Raw genomic sequence first — 21,398 nt, 5'->3', positions numbered from 1 at the left:
GTCAAACATCTTTCTTAAATAAACACTGTAAATATATTCTTTTTTAACATGAGCTCATTAGCAATATTAAGTCACAACTGTGGTTAAAACAAACAGCTCTCTCTGCACTTTGCTGGGTCTGTCCCCCAAGGAGGGACACTTACTCATTTTGCTGATTTATACATTTCCTCCCCATTTATTGTCATTATTTATAGATTTATGAAAGTGGTGCAGACAGAATGTGATCTTCTGTAAGCTGATATTTTAATATCAATGTCTCATCTTGTCATGATTTAACTTTGGGTCAGATGTTTCAGATGAAATGAGCCTTTATACCCAGATAACTGATTTAAATCACTATAAATGCACTGTGTGAAATTACTAGGAGATGTTTTACAACAGCACATTGCAAATTAAGATATTTCTGTTCTGTTCTGTCTCGCTTTGCAGCATCCTGTAAAAAAATTATGTGCATGATAGATGGGGTCAGAGGCAGAGCCAGCTGTTGTAAATACTCAGGGCTCAACCCAAACCTAAAGGGGTTAGGGGGTATTCTCCCCTGTAGAGAGTTTTTGTTCCATTTACGGCAACTATATGTACTATTTTTCGAGGCATTTGAGAAAATAGGATGCCTAAAAATCTTTTAAAACTGTAAATAATTTTTAAAAAATGATAGCTGCCTGGGTGGCAGGGTGGTGCCTAACAGCAAGGGGTTCAAACACGGGAGTTTGCTTGTTCTCCCTGTGTCAGCCTGGGGTTTTTTTCGTCCCAAGACATGCAGGTGAGGTTAACTGGTGACTTAAAAATTGCCAGTAGGTGTAAACGTGAAGCTCCTTTTCACAATTTCCCGTTGTTATGCCGTCCCGTCGTCTTTTATAAAAGGTGTAATTGCTGTTTTGCGTGTGACCCACTGTGGGAGATTTATAAAATAACTGATAGCAGTTAGCAACTAACTCAAAGAAGAAAAAGAACAGCAGCGGAAAATGTCCACAGATTGGGGAAATAATGAGGTCCAGAAGCTCCTTACCTTCCAAACAGAGGACGAAATCACATACACACATATCATATAACAGAGAAGATAAATTATTATTATTACGTTGCCATTGTTATTGTTTAGAAAGCGCTGCCAAGGCATATGTTATATGTTACACTAAAGGGGCCGACGCTGTAGTGTTACATGTCACGCCAATCACTCCTGTTTTGCTTCCTTGATGCTGACATGCTGTCTAAAATCACACACTTGCCGCCGTCATTTGGCTCTGTGTAAAAATACAAAGGCGGCATAATGAAGGAACTGCATAGCGTCCCTATAACGCGATCTCTGTGTAAAAAGGGCTTCAGTGTGAATTGTTCTCTCTCTCTATGTGTCAGCTCTGTGATAGTCTGGCAACTTGTCCAGGGTGTATCCCGCCTCTCGCCCAATGACAGCTGGGATAGGCTCCAGCCCCCCGTGCCCCTGAATAGGATAAGCAGTTACAAATAATGGATGATAGTTGCCAAGGAAAAGAAATCACCCTGTAGAGACTGCATCCTATTTTGCATCTGATTGTTCTCCAACTGTCTTCATCATTCTGAAACCACAACACAGCAAATGTTGAGGATGACTGATTCTCCGTCCTGCCACCTAAAAAGAGCCAAAATTCACCCAGTGTTACTTTTTTCAAGTTACATAACTTAGGCAGGGTAGGAATTTGGACTAAACCTATTTTTGCTTCACCATGCTGAAGTAGAGTTCACAGAATGAACGTTTAACTGACAAATCTGCTACATCTGAATCCATGCCATAATAATCTGGGCTGCTCTAGCTGCATATCAAGGCTCCTCAGCAAAGCCAAGTAAATGTGGTATTCAATAGTCTGAACTGCATATTTAGCCAACAGAAGAACATTTACTCCATTATATTAGCATTCTTCAGGGAATAGCATAGATTCAGGGCTTCTGAAAAACAATCGGGGCCCCAGCAGCCCCCCCTCTGCTCCGCCCCTGGTCGGGGATATTTGCTTTTTTGGAATCACCAAGATACATTAACTTGTAGTCAAAGACAACTTGTTGCTGTGTCTTTCTCTTCTCCAAGAGGCTTAATCATTTCTACTGACAGCTAAATAAGTGTCCAAGCAGACACTTTATTTAACCACAATTACATCACAAAGCACCCATTTGGTATATTCGCCCCCACAATGTTACAGTTTTGGAAAAAGCAAATTACATTTTCAGAACCTTTCCTGTAGTGAGGATGAAAGATTAGTGTAGGAGGAATGGTTATGAGGTCAGAAAAATTCAAGGAGTTTTGGAGCCCTTGGGAGCATGAATATGCTCAGTAAATTTTATTGCAATCGGGCCGTTATACAGCAAGATATATTGTGTGCAAATCTATTTTATGTTATGACACAGGGACGTGTATAGAGGTGAGCAAAATCAAAAAGAAAATGTGTGTGTGCGCGTGTTTCCCTCTGTTAGCAGCTAATCTTACACTGGACCAGTCTCATATTTTGTGTGCACATCTATTACTATATGCTCAAGGACCTCTCGTGGTTGCCAACAGTTGTTGTAAAACCTGTTTTATTGACTGTTGTATACCGTCCGTGACTGCAGACTCCTCACTGCTCTGAACTAGCCGATGGGGGCCACAAGGGTTCAGGAAATCAGCTCAGCTAAAAACAACAAGCCATACTGTCTGTAGTGGGCCACATTTTGTCCTTTGCTGTGTCTCAAAAACTGACATCCACAGAAGAGTTTGGTCTCATTTTGAACAGAAGCATCTGCAGATTCATTCCATACCTGATATATTATGTATGTTAATGAATTACTAAAGTTAGGCACGATACAAGATGAATTAGCCGCCACTGTAGCACAGAGGAAGGTCAGCTCCACCAGGCTCAGCTGCTACATGGTTTTGTTCTGTCGTCCACGCGACATTTTAGAAGCGGAATGTTTCGCCCACTAGATTTTGTAGACTTGCAGATTTTGTTGGTCATTCTTCCTTTATATTTGTTCTTCAGCTACGTAGATAAATGGTTTCCTTTCTTTGTCTGTTTTAGTTGCAGGTGATCAAAGATTTTCTGGCTGATTTCCACATTAAAAATACATTCAGACCACCTTATTATATTGTATCTATATTTCACATCCAGTGTCTGTTAGAAGGAGAACTCCATCTGCTGTGTGCAACACACCATGGCACCATCAAAAATAGACAAGGAGTGTATTTTTTAAGCTTCTGGGATGATTCTTAAACATGTTGCATTGTGTTTGCTGAAATTATAAGAATTGTCTAGAGTTGCCGTGATCAGCCGCCTGGTGGAGATCTGCACTTTTCTAGTTCGATATTAATATTTCTTATATGGCCATCTTTAGAAATCATCATCATAATTACCCACCTCAAATTTTTATGACAATTTGATCCTCTTCCCCTGGAGTCTTAATAATGATCAAGCATTATTCTTACAAAACAAAAATGCATCACCAGGACTCACAAAGCCTCTTTTATTACCTCTATAAGGTGGTGTTATTACAGTGGGTGAATGTGCAGCTGCAGTATTAACCAGGGGTGGTTATTACTGCAGGGATGTAGTGCTGACGGAGCGCACTGCAATGGCACTCCAAGTGTTGAAATAGAATATTCGTTATTATATTGGCTTAATCCACTTGAAATGTATGTACATGTTTTTAAAGGTTTTTAAAGGTTTACATCCTACAAATTAGGACAAAACAGCATCAAGCTACAAATTATATTCAGCCACAAAATAAACCTGAAAAGCTGCAGATCAGAACAGAAGTACAGAGAGTTGTTGCATAGAGATGATACACCATCTCATCTAGTTGCACTGGTGTGAACCGGTAGCCTGGAAATCCAGACCCAAATCTAGAAAGATTTAGGGTCTGGCCATGAGTAATGAAAATGGCCCAACTCGAAGGGCAGCACCAAGCATGCATTTGTAAATATCACTGCACGCAATTGGATAACACTACGACCAATCAGGACAATACACGGGGTGACATATCCAGAGCACTACCAGCGGAGCTAACTGGTGGATTAGACTCTTGCCGTATCCGATCGGCAAAACAGCAAAAACGTCCTTCTTGCAAAGGAAAGACTCGAGCGCCGTCTTCTGTTCCTCTTTTAGAGAAAAAGCCAAGTCTAACTCGTTCATTGTAGCGGCCAAAGCCGTTTCAAACAACTGGTGTTCAACCGTAGCCATCTTGCAATGTTTACTGACTGATTCCGGACTTCGTCGTCGCAGCGCTGTCGTCATCTGTTTAGCTCGCCTCTGGCCCGCCTATATCAGATACACCGATGTGATTGGTGCAGCTCGGTTTCATGGGCATAGGTAATGAACATCATTACTGATTGTCAGAGTGACTCGCTGAGCAAATTCAAATTGTGCTCTCGCGAGAACTCTGGATTTCCAGGGTAGTAAACCGGCAGGTTTTTAGGACATTGCTGAACAGCACATTGCAAGTAGCTGCCTGTTTCAACTTGTCTCATTGCGAATCTTTGGTCTGAACTGGCTTAAGGTGTGTTGATTGGTTCACAACGCCAACTCATTCAGAGTAACATTTCATAAAGCACATCATCTTACAAGGTCCCGATAGCTGGCAGGTTATGGTTTAACAAGTGATCTATTAACTTAATACGTCATGTTTGCTCATAGTGACAGCAGCTGTTGAAAACATGAACAGCACACACAGGTGTCCTTGTAAAAGCGTTCAATTTAACTTTAATCAATTTTTAATATCCGTGTTTATTATCTATGCCAAGTATTAACGCAAGTTACTACGAACAACCAAGGATGCATTCGGATAAATGAGCCACAACCATTTGCGTGCGTCATGGGTCCACTCAGATACTTTAACAAATAGCGCTGCACCCCTGGAAATAACATGAGGGATGGTAGTAGTGATGGTGTAGAAATAATAAAGTGGATGTCGGTATGACTACAAAGAAAAGAAGTTCTCTTTTAGGAAACAGAAAATTCCTGGTCCCTTATGAAGTCCTTTTGAAGTTGACCATCTAAGTTACCACATTATTCTCAGTACCAGTCATCATAAAATACACCAGTGCTGTACTACTGTTATTATGTTTTCTTTCAGGTGTGTCATGACCTTCTGGATCATCCAAGGTGAGACCGACTTCTGCATGTCCAAGTGGGAGGAGATCATCTACAACATGGTGGTGGGCATCATCTACATCTTCTGCTGGTTTAATGTCAAGGAGGGGCCCAGCCGCTTCCGTATGACCGTCTACTACTCTGTGACGCTGGCTGAGAACGTGGCACTGACCGCCGCCTGGTACACGTACCGCGGCCCCCACACCTCCGACTCCTACGCCCTGGTGGTGGTATGCCTGGTGGCCTGCAGCTTTGCCCTGGGAACCTTCTTCATGTTGGTGTACTACTGCTGGCTGCACCCCGATGGGCCCGTTCTGGGCTCACAGTGGGGAGGGTGTGTGGATGAGGGCGCGGTGGGTGCGGGAGGGGTAGCAGGAGTGATTGATGCTTGTCTCACCCCATCCCAAGGGTCCCAAACAGACATGGTCATTACCAGCCCTCCAAGGACTCTCCCCAGGACTAAAGACACAGGGGAGCCGGTTCCCGGAGAGCGCGACAAGGACAGGGACAGAGACAGTTGCCTGCCTGTCTTCCAGGTACGCCCCTCTCCGTCATCCTCTCCTGCACTTCTTCACAGGACCTCCTCACAATGCCGGGCACAGGAGGGCCCCGTGATCCGGATCGACCTACCGAGGAAGCGCTACCCAGCCTGGGATGCGCACTTTATCGATCGGCGCCTCCGCAAGACCATTCTGCTTCTGGAGACCACCTCAGCCATCAGCCCGAGGATACAGTACAGGAGTAGCATGATGGGCAGCAAAGAGGTTTTAGAATATGAGACAACTGTCTAAGCCAACAGGGGCTCTTAAACTTAAAAGTGCAGTCTGGGACCAAGGCTGAGCCTGAGATCAGTTCTCATCCCAGGACTACCTTCACCAGGAGAAGCATGGAGAGAAGACACAGAGTGTCAGGCAGCTCCTTTTTTCTAAAAGAGGTTGTCAAAACTTGATTGTAAAATGTGAAGCGCAATCTGGGACCAAAGCTCTCCCCTTAGGGCGCAGTTCGGGAGTACGTAGCATGAATGAGCCGTGGGAAGTGAAAGAAGTAACACTGAACTGGGATAATCTTCGTCTTTTCTAAAAGCTTGGAGGTGAGAAATTTAATCTCTCATCCTGGGACCAAGGAGTGTTAGATTTAGTTTCATCCTGCATGGTCAGAACAAGAAGTAAAAGGATTTGAGAGCAACAAAGTTGCGCAGTTTGAGATAATTGAGAAACAGTCTGCTGCATGAACTTGAGCCTTGGACCCCGGAGACTCAATAGAGACTTACCAGGGAACTTTTAGAGAGACTGGAGTTTGTACGGGACATGCAATCGTTTGGTTTGGTAGCAAATTAGACAGAAAATGGGGGACTCATTAGCTCATAAATATTGCTTTAGTGATTTGCAGGGCAAAAGACGTCCAGACATCTAGGTTAAAACTGAGCTAAATTTGGTTGAAAAGATGTGTCTAGGTTTTTAGAGATCTAGGTTACATATAATAGGTTAGACATGTTTCAACAGCACTTACATTTGTGTATTTCAGTGAAGCAGGACATAACTACAGGATGAAATATATTAAAACTGTGAATGAAACAATGGTTATTTTTAGCTTAGACGTCTCAGTTTTTAGCCACATTTAGCCCAGTTTTAACCAAAACGTCTAGATTTCTTTTTACCTCTAATTCTTTGAAAACTGAGTATACTTCATATTGTAGTAAACTCAGTGACTTAACAGAGTATACATAGAAATTCATTTGTTTTAGCAAAGAAACAGAGAGGATACATTTTTCTTTTTCCCATACCACCATGCTTCCAAAAGGTTGCATGTCCCTCACAAACTTTGGTAACCGTCCTTTAAGCATTCTGTCCGTGGTGTCTAAAGAGAAATGTTGTCTCGTTCATTTGGCTCCAGTCTCATGGGAGCACGAGGACCCATGAAAAGTAGGCTCACAAATCCACATGGTTTCTGAAATGTAAGCCTGAGATACAAGTGAAAACAGTCACCCATTCATATGTGATACAGAAACAGCCATAGCAAAAGTCCCGCTGTTTACATCCCAGCTGCTCTGTCACCCCCCCCCCCCCCCCAACCTGAGAAAGGACTTGTTTCGAAAAATCAATCAGGACAGGATGTAAGGTGGACGACTTCTGCGATGGCTACCACCATATGGCATGCCGTAATTCACCACAAACAGGCCTGTGATGTACAGTCGAATAAATACAGATGTCAGTTATAAGCTATTATAATAAGCTGTAGTTAGGTGATGAATGACTTTTGGATGAAAAAGCTTCATTTACTCGGGAGAGTCTAAATGTTGTCCACTTTTCTTGGAATACATACAATGTAGGGGTATGAAGGGTATCATGAACAACCTCATTATGCTATGAAAACATTTTCCAGTGTTTGGTTTTTGGGGAGAACATCAGCTGATGACAAACGTCTCTTAACCATGTCAATAGACTTTGAATCCTCAAGCAGTTTGTTGGAATGTGAAAACACTAGCGCTCATCCAGTAAACGGTTAATACACATAACAATATGTGCTCAAAGCAAATTGCTAACAAAAACTCTGAGATGCAAAGCACCAGGATTGTTTTTGTAGGCTAGCTAGTTAGCAATAGCTGCTGTTTCTTGTTTCAGATGGGACGTTGACGTGGGTTTTAGGGCTGGGTATTGTTTTAAAAAATCTCAGTACCAGTATCAATACCTGTATCCTTAAAGTGATACCAATACTGATATCGATAGAGTACTTCATTCAATACCCAAAATGTGAAATGAGCAGTGTGTAGTATCGCCATACTTTAGAATGTTTTGGTTGCATCTCGGCACGCTGAGCTGCCAACACCGTCAGTACACCGCGCTTGACTACACACAACAGACTGTATGGGTTGTAGCTGCTGCTGCAGGAGTGTGAGCTCCAAGGTGGGGACAGAGACTCTGACTGTACCCTCACAGTGACAGGGTTATCTGTTAGCATCACATAACTGATGTTACCTGACAGGTTTAATTACCAAGTTGAGCCATTTTGGCATTGGTGTGAGTTTGTTGGGACCGTTAAACAGCTTGGTGTTGCATTTTAGCTGCTGCTGCTGTTTTAGCTCATACTGAGCTCCAGAGATGGCAGCAACAGAAAGTTTGCTGATCTGGAGGAGAGCCGGAACGTTCGGGAGTCAGAACCCCTGCGTGAAAAGGATCAGAAGGAGGTGTTGTGTGAGTAAAGACGTCTTGATACTACTAGGCATTGGGTTATTATAATGGCACTATAAATACCTGTACCCTTAAAGTGCTAAAGTGCTAGAGTACTTCATTCGATAGCCATAATGTGAAAGGAGTGGTATGTAGTATAGCCATACTTTAGAATGTTTTGGCAGCATCTCGACACGCTAATCTCCGTCAATACACCACGCTTGACCTCAACCCACCACAGACTGTAAGGGTTGCAGCTGCTGCTGCAGGAGTGTGAGCTAAACGCTGGGGACAGGGAGTCCATCCATACGCTCACAGTGACAGGGCCATCTGTTAGTATCACATAGCTGATGTTACCTAACAGGTTTAATTACCGAGTTGAGCCGTTTCGGCGTTGGTGTGAGTTTGTTGGGACCGTTAAATGGCTCAGTGTGGCATTATAGCTGCTGCTGCTGCTGTTTTGTCTTGTGCTTAGCTCTAGAGACGGTAGCAACAGAACGTTTGCTGAGCACAAAAAGGATCAAATACAGGTATTGTTTGACTAAAGACATCTTGATACTACTAGGCACTGGGTTATTATAATACCAGTATAAATACCTGTACCCTTAAAGCGATACCTATATCGATAGAGTACTTCAGTCAATACCCATAATGTGAAAGGAGTGGTGTGCAGCATAGCCATACTGTAGAATGTTTTGGTGGCATTGTTTTGGGCTGTGGCTGCTGCTGCAGGAGTGTGAGTTCCAAGCTGGGGACAAAGACTTCACTCGTACACTCACAGTGACAGGGCTATCTGTTAGCATCATATAGCTGATGTTACCTAACAGGTTTAATTACAGATTGGAGCTGTTTAAGCATTGGTGTGAGTTTGCTGGGATCGTTAAATGGATCAATGGCGCATTTTAGCCGCTGCTGCTGTTTTAGCTCATGCTTAGTTTCGGGGAGGAACTGAAAGTTTGCTGATCCAGGGTGGATCCTGGCACAAAAAGGATCAAACGCAGGTATTGTTTGACTAAAGACAACTTGATACTACTTGGTACTGGGTTATTTCTGTTGATAACTCAAATGTATGGAGCACCGATACCCAGCCCTAATGGATTTACTTTTTGAAAGATAATGTTGTTTACAAAATGAAACCATGTACAGGCCTTTAAAGAGCTCTAAAGAGTTAGCTTTGGACTAATAAGTGACATCATCAGTCAACTGAAGGGAAAAAATGAATTTGTCAGATGAGAAATCCTCTTTGCTCCTTTTATGCTGCTGTTGTGATGCCCTGAAGCAAGGAGCTACAACATGAACAAATTCAGTGGAGCTGATTGGCAACCGACTTCAGAGGTCGAAGTTTAAACACGGCAGCTCCCAGGTGTGAATGTGTTACTATCAATTAGAAGCAGCTGGATGCTGAGAGAGTCGAGTGTGGTCAGCAGCAGTACCTGAAGGAAGAGCAGTTAAAAAAAACACTTGCATCAAAGCTAACTTCTGTCCTCTCTCATATTACACAACAGATTTCTCTTCAGCAGTCTCTCTTTGAAGTTCTTCTCAAAGACTTTTTTTTTCTTTAAAAGCCTTTAGGGTTAGTCTGTGCATTTAAGGTGACTTGTGATTTGTTATGAAGTGGGAATTCTTTAAGTCCATCCCAGAAACATTTAAACCAATGTTGTGATTGTTTTAGATAAAGGCAGCAAGAGGGTATTAGTAATGTTTAGCAATTCATTCAAAAGCATTTCTCTGAAAAACATTACATTCCCTATGTGACACTGATGCATCTCAAAAAGCATGCTCATCAAAACTCATTGAATATTAAGATACTTTAAAGGCTCCCAGATCATTAAACAGTTTAACTGTTTTTTTTTTTTGTTTGTTTTTTTAGCCTTAGTAGCTGTTATCCCAAGATTTTTACATAACAACCCAACAAGCATTTAGAGGATGCCAATGTTCAGGGGGTCACCAATTCATGCTTCACTGACACGAGCACAAAAACCAAAATGTTATGGCACAGTAAAAACTGCTATTAACTTGCGTCAAAGATAACGACAAGCTTGGATAACAAAAAAAATGACATCTGAACTTTAATTTTCACTTACCCTTTTTAAAGCTGGTGCAGGCTGTTGTATTAACATCCAAATTTAACATCAAAATGTTTATAGTGTAAAAACTGAGAATATCTACTTAACAAGTGTTTCATCCAGAGAAAGCTGTTCAACATGTATGAACCTGTTTACCTTCTCCACCATGACAGACAATAAGAAGGAAACATTTACTGTGGATTGGAGCAATGTAATGTTAACTTTTTTGGGTAGTAAAGTCTTCAAAATTCAAGAAGTTCCCTCCTGCTGCCACCTGGGGCCAACAGATTTGTTGTTGCAGTATCCAGCGCAGGTTTAAAGCCCCACTCCAGTGTATTTTAGCATTTTATATTTCTCTTTCTTGAGAATGTTCATTAGCCATACTGTTTGCAAAACATTTTTTGACAAATAACTTAATGATGCGCACAAAGATTAGAAAGTTGATGCTAAAAATGGGAAGATGATGATGGACTATAGAAAAGGCTGCAGGTCATACATCATCCTCCAAGCTCGCACAGCTGCACTGTCATGCATCTTTGCATCTGAGTGGCAAACTGATAGCCAACTAATCATTGACATGGGCACAAACCCACCAAGCCAAAAAAAAATCAAGTCAGCTAGCTAACCAATTAGCACAAAGCACGCCCACTGAGCTGACGAACGATAGCCGATTCAACACTAAAATTGTAAAGGTACTTTTGGGACAGCTATTTGTGTTTAAATGACTGTGGCATAACAGAGTAATTTATGTGTTCTTATATTGTTAGAAAAGCTAAGAGAGCTTGTGGATCGTAGCAAACTCAGCTGCTTGCCAATCTTGATCGTGCACATCTCCAGCTGGTGGCGGGTGAACATGAACTAGATTACTTAAAAGAACCAGTCTTCTCATCACTGGTGCACCGCGCTGGCTCTGCAGGTTGAGAAGCCATAGAGGCATCGGCACTGTCTCTCAAAATGCGAGCGATTGGTTCAAGTGCATATGGTCTGATCTCTTTGGTGTCCTCGTTTTCAGGGGAAGAAGGTGAAGAAAAATGCCTCACCTCAGAACTTATGTTACAGTGACTGCTATTGCCATCCATGCTGACACATATTAGCATATGTTCAAGGCAATCTGGTAATGGATTACATCGGACTAGTTACCAAACCCCTATTCTCTGTTTGAGATAGAATGTTAACCAAAAGACAGTAAGTAACACTGGCTGGAGTGGGGCTTTAATTATCACTGTATGCTGACGATGCATGTGTATATTCTGAGGTGCTGAATGGATTTACAGCAAAAGTATTTCCAAACTTGTGTACTTTAGGTCGATTGGTAGAGCAAGTCAGTAAGAGCAGTTTATATACTTGCTTTTTAACAATGCGTTCACTGAGATAAGTGGCTGTGATGGAAGCATCTTTGTTCATATATTTTCCTACCTACTTTGAGTCTGCCTGGAGGATTATAAAGTGTGTCCGCTAGGTGGCAGATCAGAGTCAAATCATCCCTGGCTGACATCAAAATATCCTCTTTGAGAACTTCCAATTTTTGAAACTAAAAATTTGTGACATTCGGAGGCGCTACTCAATGGTTAATGTTCTATTAGTTTGCTTTCAAAATCTTCCACCATTGTTGCCATCAATTGTTCAAAGTCTGTTGCCCTGCACACAGTGTTTATGTTTCTAATTGCATCTCGCAGACGAGTTGTTATTTTCGGATGGTGTGAAAAACCAATACTTAGAAGGATCACTGGATACACTGTGTGGCCGTCATGCACACACATAATTGTTAAAAGCAAGTATATAAGCGCTCTGATCCTCACAAGGTCTCTGGTTGTATTCCTAACGTAGGCGCCAAGGACAGAAAATGTCCATATAAGCTCTCTCCAGACATATGTGTGTGTCTCCTCTGCAGGGAAACTGTTGTGTAATTTTAACTCTGGTAGGTTGAAATGGAAAAGTCAAAAATCAGGATTACAAATTAAAAATGAATCTTGGAACTAACTTGGTGATAATAGTTGTATTATCCTGGCAGTGTTGTGTCCTACCTGAACTTGTAGATGTTGGTACAGTGGTGACAGTCACTGCAATGTTAATGGTGCTGAAAACAATGACTCTATGTCAACAATGATAACATCATGTCGAACATGATAATGTACAGATAATGCATATGTCAACCACCCAATCGTGGGTCGAGGGCGAGGCTTCGCTTTCTCTGATTGGGTAATGGGTCAGTCCTTTGTCGTTGAGGTAAAATAACAGTTAAAAGTGGTGCGCTGGTTATATATCAACTTGAACAAAAACATGTTAAAAAGTAAACAGTGAGTTTAAAAACTCAAATCATCTTTTATTAATTGATGCAAGTATTTATGTTTATTTATTTTTGTATTTGTTTTATATCTATTTATCTATTGTTTACTCACTCGGTGGCCATGTCTTTGGTATGACTCTTATATTAAGATGTAAAAATTGAAAATAGATTTTTTTTTACTCATTCTATATATCTGTATATACCAGAGTGGCGCTATACTAGGACGTGTATGTATGAGTATGTGTGCTTTGGTTTGTATGTATGTATCGTATGTACAGTATGTATGTAAGGATGTGCTCTAAGTTCTTTTGATAATGCTGCTTAAACATCCTCTGAGTGAACGAGCAGAAAAATATACCAGTGGTGAAAATATCTATGACGCTGTTAAAAAAAAGAAGAAAAAAAAAGAGCTCAACAAGCTGTGTTGATAACTGTAGATGGGAACAATACTGTAGTAAACATGGCTGAACAGCCATCCAAATAAACTGCTGTGTCTGTTTTCTGTTACGCCGTTAGAGGCAGAAAGTAATTATCAATGAATGGTGTTTGTCAAAGTCAAGGAAGGATCCTTAAACAGCTGCATTTCAAGCAGGCTACGTCATCAAATCTTGCAGAAGGACTGTTCCAATGTCAAGGATCCTTCGAATGCTGCTGAGGACTGAGTTCTTCCTTCAAAGAATTTTCAAGGATGCATATTTATCCTCAACGGACATGAAGTACCCGCAATTCTTTGTGCACAATTTACCTGAATTGAAGGCAGGGCCTCTTCGTGACGCAAACCTGTTCCAAAGGAGTCTTGCCTAGCTTCTGTAGGACCAAACTTGGAAGGACCTGTCCTACCAAGGAATCATCCTTGACTTTGAGAAGCATTGGTCAGTGGCCCTACTCATCACACTGTGACGCTCTAGGTACCCCTCCAGCATCAGATTTGGGCGTTCAAGAACAGTGTTTAAACTTTACTCATTTCGTGCATGTGTCTTTCAAAATAATAGCCTCTTGGTTTTAGGTTTACTTCCTCAGGTTTAGGCAGCAAGAAACATGGCTACATCATCATGGTTTGGCTGAAAGTAAGTGTTTGTTACTAACATAATGTTACCTCACCTGGCATACGTCACTTGCATAGTATGCTAAAAATGCTAGCATATTACATTGTTATTAAAATACCTCCTCTGACTTTTGGTTTCACAAGGGACAAAACAGTAATCTCCCGAGTGAAAGTCCTCTGTCCAAAGTTTGGGCCATTGACTAAGAGTCAGTATTTGACAAGTTGGGACTGAGACCGGGTTGTGACTATATACTCACAAATTGTCACCTATCAGCCAATAGCCATAGGAATATATAGAACAGTACACTCGCCTCCTCCTCTGTAATCTTCCAGTATACCCACCTCATCGACTACCACTACACCATTGATTAGACAGTTCCAAAATAAAAAATATATATATATTTTATTTATTATTAAATTAAAAAACAGGTTCTACAAAACTTCTTTATTTAGTTTGCCATTAGCTCCACTGGGACAGAATGTGATTGGCTCTGACTGGCTGTTCCTACCGACTGTGGTTATTCTGTACGTTTGGACCCAACTTGGTCTTACTACAAAGTGGATGAAAACCTGTGCTTAGTCAGTGACTCTCAGCGTTAAACACCAGGGCAAACACAGCGGGACAACAACAAACATTAGGGTGGCGAAAGTCCAAATGGCTCCAGCAACACTTGTGGTCTGAAAAACAACTTTATTGACCGACGTGTTTCGGCTTGTGGCTTTCATCAGGGTCATCCTAGCCACAAGCCGAAACACGTTGGTCAATAAAGTTGTTTTTCATACCACAAGTGTTGCTGGAGCTCTTTTGACATTTTCCAGTGTTTCCTCACTCTCCATGCACCTTGTGAATCGGTGAAGTTGTGCCAGAAACCACTTTCTACTTCAAGAAAGTTCGAATGGGGCAGCTGAGAGGGGAGGTGGATGGGTCCAACGACCATCGACTTTCACTCGTGAGGCAGGTGTGTGCTTCCCATGTGACTGTAATGTCAAACCCTGTTCTTTTTTCCTAAACCCAATCACATGCTTTTGTTGCCTAAACCCAACTGTATGCATGCGATAATGGCAACAGCGTTGTTGCAAAAGCGTAGCGCCCACCCTCCTGTTCCCCCCCTAGGTTAAGACTGTTAGCTCTATCAGCACTGTTGCCATTATTAGCACTGGCTGGCTCATCCACCTCCAAGTTGAAAGCTGTGTGCAGAAAATTATAGCCTGGTCTCAGTCCGAAGTCGTCAAACAACAGCGCTTGGGCAGTGACCTCCGGCGTTAGACGCAGACAAAAAAAGCCATCCTTTCATGTGGGCATGGTGCGTGGCCTGTCACCGTTATTGTTTATTGGTGCCCGGTGGCGTCAGGGGGACACACAGCAGAACAACAACAAAAGTTAAGGGGGTGAGAAATCCAGGTGGGCAGGAGGGGCGGGAGACTGGTCCAACAACCACAGACTTTCAACCGGGAGGCCAGTGTTTGCTTCCTGTTTGAATGTAAAGCCAAACTCTAGTATTTTTTCCTAAACCTAACCACGTGTGTTTGTTGTTGAAGGGAAAAAAAACGTCAATTTGCAGTGTAGTGCGTTTATTTTGGAAGAGACTGTATGCAAACTGAACGTTTCCTGTGAGAACAGAAGTGTATTTTGAAAGAAGACAATGTATGCTGAAGTTGACACGGTGTCCCAGGACGTCAACAACCAACACACCCAAGGTACCTCACCTGTCATATCTTGACGTGTAAAGTCCATGACCAAACGACAATACATGACAAGGAGTGCGAATGTGTTGTTGGACCTCACTGAGGAGTTTCCTGGTGTGAAAGTGGAGTGAGGTGGAGCTGAAACCGAAGCTGGAGTTGCACCAACCCTCTCCCCTGAATCTTCCCGCTCTGTTTCTCTTGTCTCCTCTCAGCTCTCCTCCGTCTTCCCTCTCGAGGCGACAACACAAAATCTCTCCCTCAAACCAACATCCTTTGATCTCTCCATCTCTCTCTCGCATCAGCATCCCTCCATCCTGAGGATTTGTTGTTTATTTGGTCGGCGTCTCTGGAGATCCAGCGACCAAACAACAATCCATCCTCCTCCTCTCTTTCTCTTCTCATCGCTTTTTCTTTGCTTTTCTTTTTGTTTTGGGGTTTTCAGTCTGATTCTTCTTCCTCTTTCTTTATTTACTTCACAGCAGACAGAAGGAGGACAGGGCTGAGTATTCCTCCTCTTTTATGTCCTTTTGTTCTTCATTTTTGCCCTTTCTCTCCCCTCTTTTTACTGTTTTGTCCCTCCTTGCCTTTTTTATTCCTCTGCTCTTTATTTCTTTCCTCATATTTTCCAACTTTGGCCTCTTTTCCCTCTCACTTCCTCTTCCTCCTCAAAGTATTCATCCTTTCTGCATGTCCTCAGCTCCTCTTTCACCTTCCTTTTTGTCTCACATCCTTTCCTTTTCTCCTTCTGTCTCACCCTATTTCTTTTGTCCTCCTGTTCTTTCACTCTTTGATTCCTAGCAATCCTTCCATCTTTTCATTACTGTCCACTATTGATTTATTTGTTCTTTCTGTCTTTCTTTGTCCTCTTTCGGTTCTTCCAGCCCCTCTTTTCCTTTCCTTTCTCGTATACTTCCTTTCTTTGATGTATTGCATTCCCATCCTTTCATCCATTCCTCCATTTCTTCTTCCTTTTCTCCTGTTCCAGCCTTCATCCCTCTTACTTCATCTTCTTTCTTTCCTTCCTTTCGTCCTCTCTTGTCCACCTCTTCGTCTCTCTCCTTTGTTCCTTTATTTCCCCTTCCACTCTGCTCTACTTTCAACTTTTCTTCCTCATCTTATAGCTGCGTCTTTCTTCTCCTCATACTGCTTTTTGGCCATTCCTCTCTCTTCATCTTTTCCCTCCCCTCCCTCCTCTTCCTCTTCCACCTGTCTTCTCCTTCATGCTTATTTTCCTCCTCGTTTTTCCCTCTTCTCTTGCGTCAGACCTCATGTGCGATTTTGAAGCGTGGGGTCTTTTAAGGATGCTTCTTCTTTGATATCGCTGATGCACACACACACACACACACACAGATGTACATGCATAAATTCAAACATAATACACCCAATACACACACACACACACACACACACACACACACTTTTCAAAGATATAGAGTTGATGCAGCACCAAAACATATCAAGGTCTGACGTACTTTGAAGTTCACACAAGCATGATTGATGTGTGTGCGTACATGTGTGTGTGTGTGTGTGTGTGTGTGTGTGTGTGTGTGTGTGTGTGTGTGTGTGTGCGTGTGTATGTGTGTGCGTGCGTGCGTGTGTGTGCGTGTGTGTGTCAAAGAGAGAGAAAACATCAAGAGCAGGTGAGTACATGTGTACTAATGTATATGTGCCTTTACTTTGTATATCTGTGAAATGTGTGTATGTAGGCTACTGTGTGCGTGTGTGTGTGTGTGTGTGCGTGATTTGTATGTGTGTACGTGTTGTACACGTTCAAGTAGTATTTACTCTGTCTGTGTGCATGTGACCGTAGGTGTATTTATCAGTATACTATAAATAAATAAATATAATACATATTAACTCTCATTTTAACTTGTTTTAACCATGAATAATTTACATAAACAAATAGGTTCATGTTGGAGAACTTTTCACGTTAGTGCAAACTCCCTAATTCTCCAAATTAAGACTTCATTTCCCATCAGCCCCGTCGCTCCTCACCTTGGTTTTCTATCCTATCTTTCCTATTCCCATTACTTTGAGAAAAGATGACAAGAACATTGTTGCTGCAGGTACTGGTACTAAAACTCCTTCTATGACCGACAGCACAACATTGTGATGCTCCAGGAAATACACCCCACCAAAATAAGCGCCCTGTTTGGCCATGGACATCAGCTGTAGCTCTACACTGGCAAATCAACCAACACTGGATTTTACTCAAGAGCAGCTGCAGCTACAAAGAAGTGATGAAGCTTGTAGCTGGATATGTGGTGGATGAAATGCTGCTCCACAAGTGACTCTCCGTCTGTCAGGCAGAGGCGTGGGAGAATCCCAGTTCCAGGCAACAGAAGACCTCTAGGTAAAAAAATAAAAAATCATACCAGCGATTACGAGTCACCAGTTTTATGGGGTGTAACGAAAAAATAATATAATGAGTAGTGTAACAAATTACTGTTGGCAGGGAACAATAAGTAAAGTAATATCATTACTTTTGAAAGGACTAACGAGTAATGTGTAATGTATTACATTTTTAGAGTAACGAGCCCAACACTTCTTTTCTTCCACCTTCAAATAGAAACACAGAGAGTTTCAGCTCCGTGTGTTCTGGAAGAATCTGCTTGGCTATCTGCTGAACTACATCCCGACATTCCCTCAGAGGTTAGCGCTGTCTTGGCGGCTTGCTATTGGTTAGTGGTGCAAGGTGCCAGTAAATCCACTAATTGCATTAATTACATAGGACTTAACTTTTTAGATGGCTGCCGCCTAAACATTGTCTAGATCTCCTTCTTTCTATGATGCAGAACGAACACAGGACTGAGTGTAGAGGAGCGACCGATACAACCCAATCTCACTCCAAAGTTGGTAAAATCTGGCGCTAGGGCAGGGACTTCTGACGTCAGACACCGACGAAAAAAGCTGTCCTTTCACATTGGCATGATAGGCGACTGGCAGTGTCTGAGGGAAACGTGGTGGGACAGTGAACGTTAAGGTGGCAGAAGCCCCAGTAAGGTGGGTGCGGGAGGTGCTGGATGGATCCAACAACCACCGACTTCCCCCAGAAGGCTGGTGTTTGCTTCCTGTAAGATTATACAGCCAAACCCTATTCTTTTTTCCTAAACCCAACCATGTGTGTGTTGGCAAAACGTAACCACGTACATTTGTTACTGAAGGAAAAAAGGTCAATTCACGGTGTTGTACTGACGTGGTGCATTTATTTTGAAAGAGACTGTATGCAAACTCTAAATTTCCTGTGCAAACAAAAGTGTATTTTGAAAACAGACAAAACTTGTAACAGGCTGAACTTGACATGGCGTCCCAGAACGTCAACAACCAACACACCCAGGGTGCCCTGCACATTGTGTCTGGATGTGGAAAGCCTATGACCAAATGTCGATACGTGATGAGGTCGGAGTGAGAATGTGTTGACCAAAAACTCAGCAGTTATTTAAATACTATGATATTACTTAATTGAGAAATTAGACTCACAAGTCAGTCTTTAGACGCTTTGCTTAACTAAAGACTGATGACTTTCTCCCTGATTTTGTGTTTAGATGGGCGGATACAATTTCAGAGTTTAAAAAAACTCCCTACGTTGCAGAACCAATAGTAAATCCGCAGGGCGGTCCTTCGGTGGCTCGCTGAACTCTTGTGCTCGTAAACATAGTCCGACTGCGTTAAAAGTTTTAAACAAAGTCGCTGTAAGTCCTTCATTTCCACAATCTTGTGGACTGAGCACACGTTTGATAAAACGGAGTTAAATCTCTCGGCATCCATTTTCAAGCTCTCTGTGTGTTTGTTTCCTTGCGGACGAGAAAAGGGGGAGCGCACATTTCCGGGAGGGCGTGTCCTTTTCAAAAATGCAAGAGGCGTTACTTTGTTGCCGGCCGTTTTCACCAGTGTGTTAAACACACTTTAGAAAGGAGTGTCCCCAGACTATCAGAAGGCGGAGATCTCTGATTGTCTGGTAGCGAGACTATTGAGAAATAAACTCGACTTGTTGAAAACAAACAACAGTTGTAGTCTGTACATTCTGATGTTCTCCAGTTAGGAGTACACCACAAAATTGTTTCCCAGCAACACTGGCTCTCAGCATAGACTGTGAAAATAATGGACGAAGCTACCATGAGGTCAGCTATTGGTTTGTGGACTCCTGTTTTGAAACCCAAGGTTCGGCATTTCGGCCGTCACCATCTTGTTTTTTAGAGCCAGAAGTCACCTTGCTTGGGTGAGAGGGTGGAGCTGTGGAGGAGCGAGGTGTGGATCTGTGATCTGCCCTTAATTGTGCGTAACTTTAATCTTTAATAAAATGTAAATGACAGAGTAATATAAAAATTCACCCCCCATGCAATTGTCATGAATGTTGAAATTAGCTAAAGAGGCCAAAACCATTTTTTGTACCAGGCTGTAAACATGTTTATTTATGCTGTTAAATTGGACATTGTAATATGGGGATCTATGGAGATTGACTGGCTTCTGGAGCCAGCCTCAAGTGGCCATTAGAGGAACTGCAGTTTTTGGCACTTCCAATTTGGCTTCATTTCTCAACCATGGAGGTTGATGTTTGGCTCTCAGATGTCAGTCAACTGTTGCCATGGGAAACACCCTCCGAGGCTCTTGGCTGTAGCTAAAAACAAAAACACACTGCTGCCACAGCGTCGCTCACATCACGTGCTGCCACCAGCACCAATAAGAATTGTTGCACTCCGGCGCATCAGCATTAGTGATTGCTATTTTTACTGAAGTAAAAAATCCGAGGACGTCTTCCACCTCTGCTTTGGCTTAAAATAACATGTTGACATCAACTAATTAAATTTAACTTATCACCTGAAGAGTCAATCTCCAGAGCTGCGGTTCTTAGTTTTACCCTCTTTACAATAAGAATCAGAATCAGAAATACTTAACTGATCCTCAAGGGGAAATTGTGCTTCTTTGCACTGTATAAACTGGTATAAACAGTGACAGGATTGTGGATCATGTAGCTATATTTCTATTTTTCTCCCTTTTTACGACCTCACCCAGTCTCTCCTCATCCATCCTTTGACATACACGAGGGACAGCAGCAGCAAGAGGTGAGCAGAGAAGAAGAGCTGCAACAGGAGCCACGATGCACAAGCAGTGAGGGAGTGGGAGACAAATTCATTTCTTCATGGTAGTGAGGCTGGATATAGGACAGTGGCGTGAAGTGTTGTGGGGCAGTGCGACCATTAACATGAGAGCGCACGTAGCCGCCGCCAGTGTAGGGACTGTACATAGAAACTGTTTTGACACACGCCGTTTGGTGGCGGTGTGTTTTGGCCTTTAGACACCCTTTAAACAATCATGTCTAAACTGGTCTCATCCCATCTTAAAGAAATTAACAACATGCACAACAGCTGCAGAAAGTGAAACTGCATTTCAGTTCAGTGTTAATAATCTAAAGTTGTTTTCAGTCTTGGGATCCAGAGATTAAGTTACATGTTCTTCTTGAGGATAAAATCAAAAACGACATGTTTTAGTGTTCGTCTGTCACGTAGGGTCAGTGGAAAATCTGAGTGCGGTGCAGAACTTTTGATTCGTCCTCTGTTCATTTCGACACAGTTAAGCCTCCGGCCAAGTTTCTCAGGGCTTAGAGAGACAGACAGACAGACCGAGGGAGACAGACAGAGCAGGAGCAGGACAAGAAAAAAAACACTCAAAAGATAAATGCCCTGTCTTTGTCTTCCGTTGCCTAGGTAACTGGACGATCGTTAAGCCGTTAGCCCTTCGGTCACCATGACAATAGGTGTGTGTGTGTGTGTGTGTGTGTGTGTGTGTGTGTGTGTGTGTGTGTGTATGTATGCGTGTGTGTGTGGTTTGTATGTGTGTACATGTTCATGTTCAAGTAGTATTTACTCTGTCTGTGTGCATGTGATTGTAAGACGCTCACTATGTGTCTGTGTGTGTGTGTGTGTGTGTGTGTGTGTAAAAGGTCACAGGTTTGATGTCGTCTCTTCTGCCTCCACCAGTGTCCTGCTGAGACGAAATATGTCTTTCCTTCCTCTCCTCCTCGTCCTCCTCCAGTTAGTCTTTGTCACGGCGCTGCCTCCCTGT

The 21,398-nt window shown here is 42.5% G+C and overlaps 1 protein-coding gene across 1 annotated transcript in view; it reads left to right on the top strand.

Annotated features, from left to right (window-relative positions):
- The window catches only part of xkr7b (XK, Kell blood group complex subunit-related family, member 7b), a 117,519-nt gene extending 111,400 nt beyond the window's left edge, over positions 1–6,119 (top strand). Inside the window, exon 4 of the mRNA XM_050065669.1 lies at positions 5,068–6,119. Within this exon, the coding sequence (XP_049921626.1) occupies positions 5,068–5,875 (808 nt within the window). The 3' untranslated portion in view covers positions 5,876–6,119. The remainder of the gene's footprint in view (positions 1–5,067) is intronic.
- Positions 6,120–21,398: the final 15,279 nt, after the last annotated feature.

The sequence above is a fragment of the Epinephelus moara genome, chromosome 16 (assembly GCF_006386435.1).
Source record: "Epinephelus moara isolate mb chromosome 16, YSFRI_EMoa_1.0, whole genome shotgun sequence".
NCBI lineage: Eukaryota > Metazoa > Chordata > Actinopteri > Perciformes > Serranidae > Epinephelus > Epinephelus moara.
This window is presented reverse-complemented; position numbering and strand designations above follow the sequence as displayed.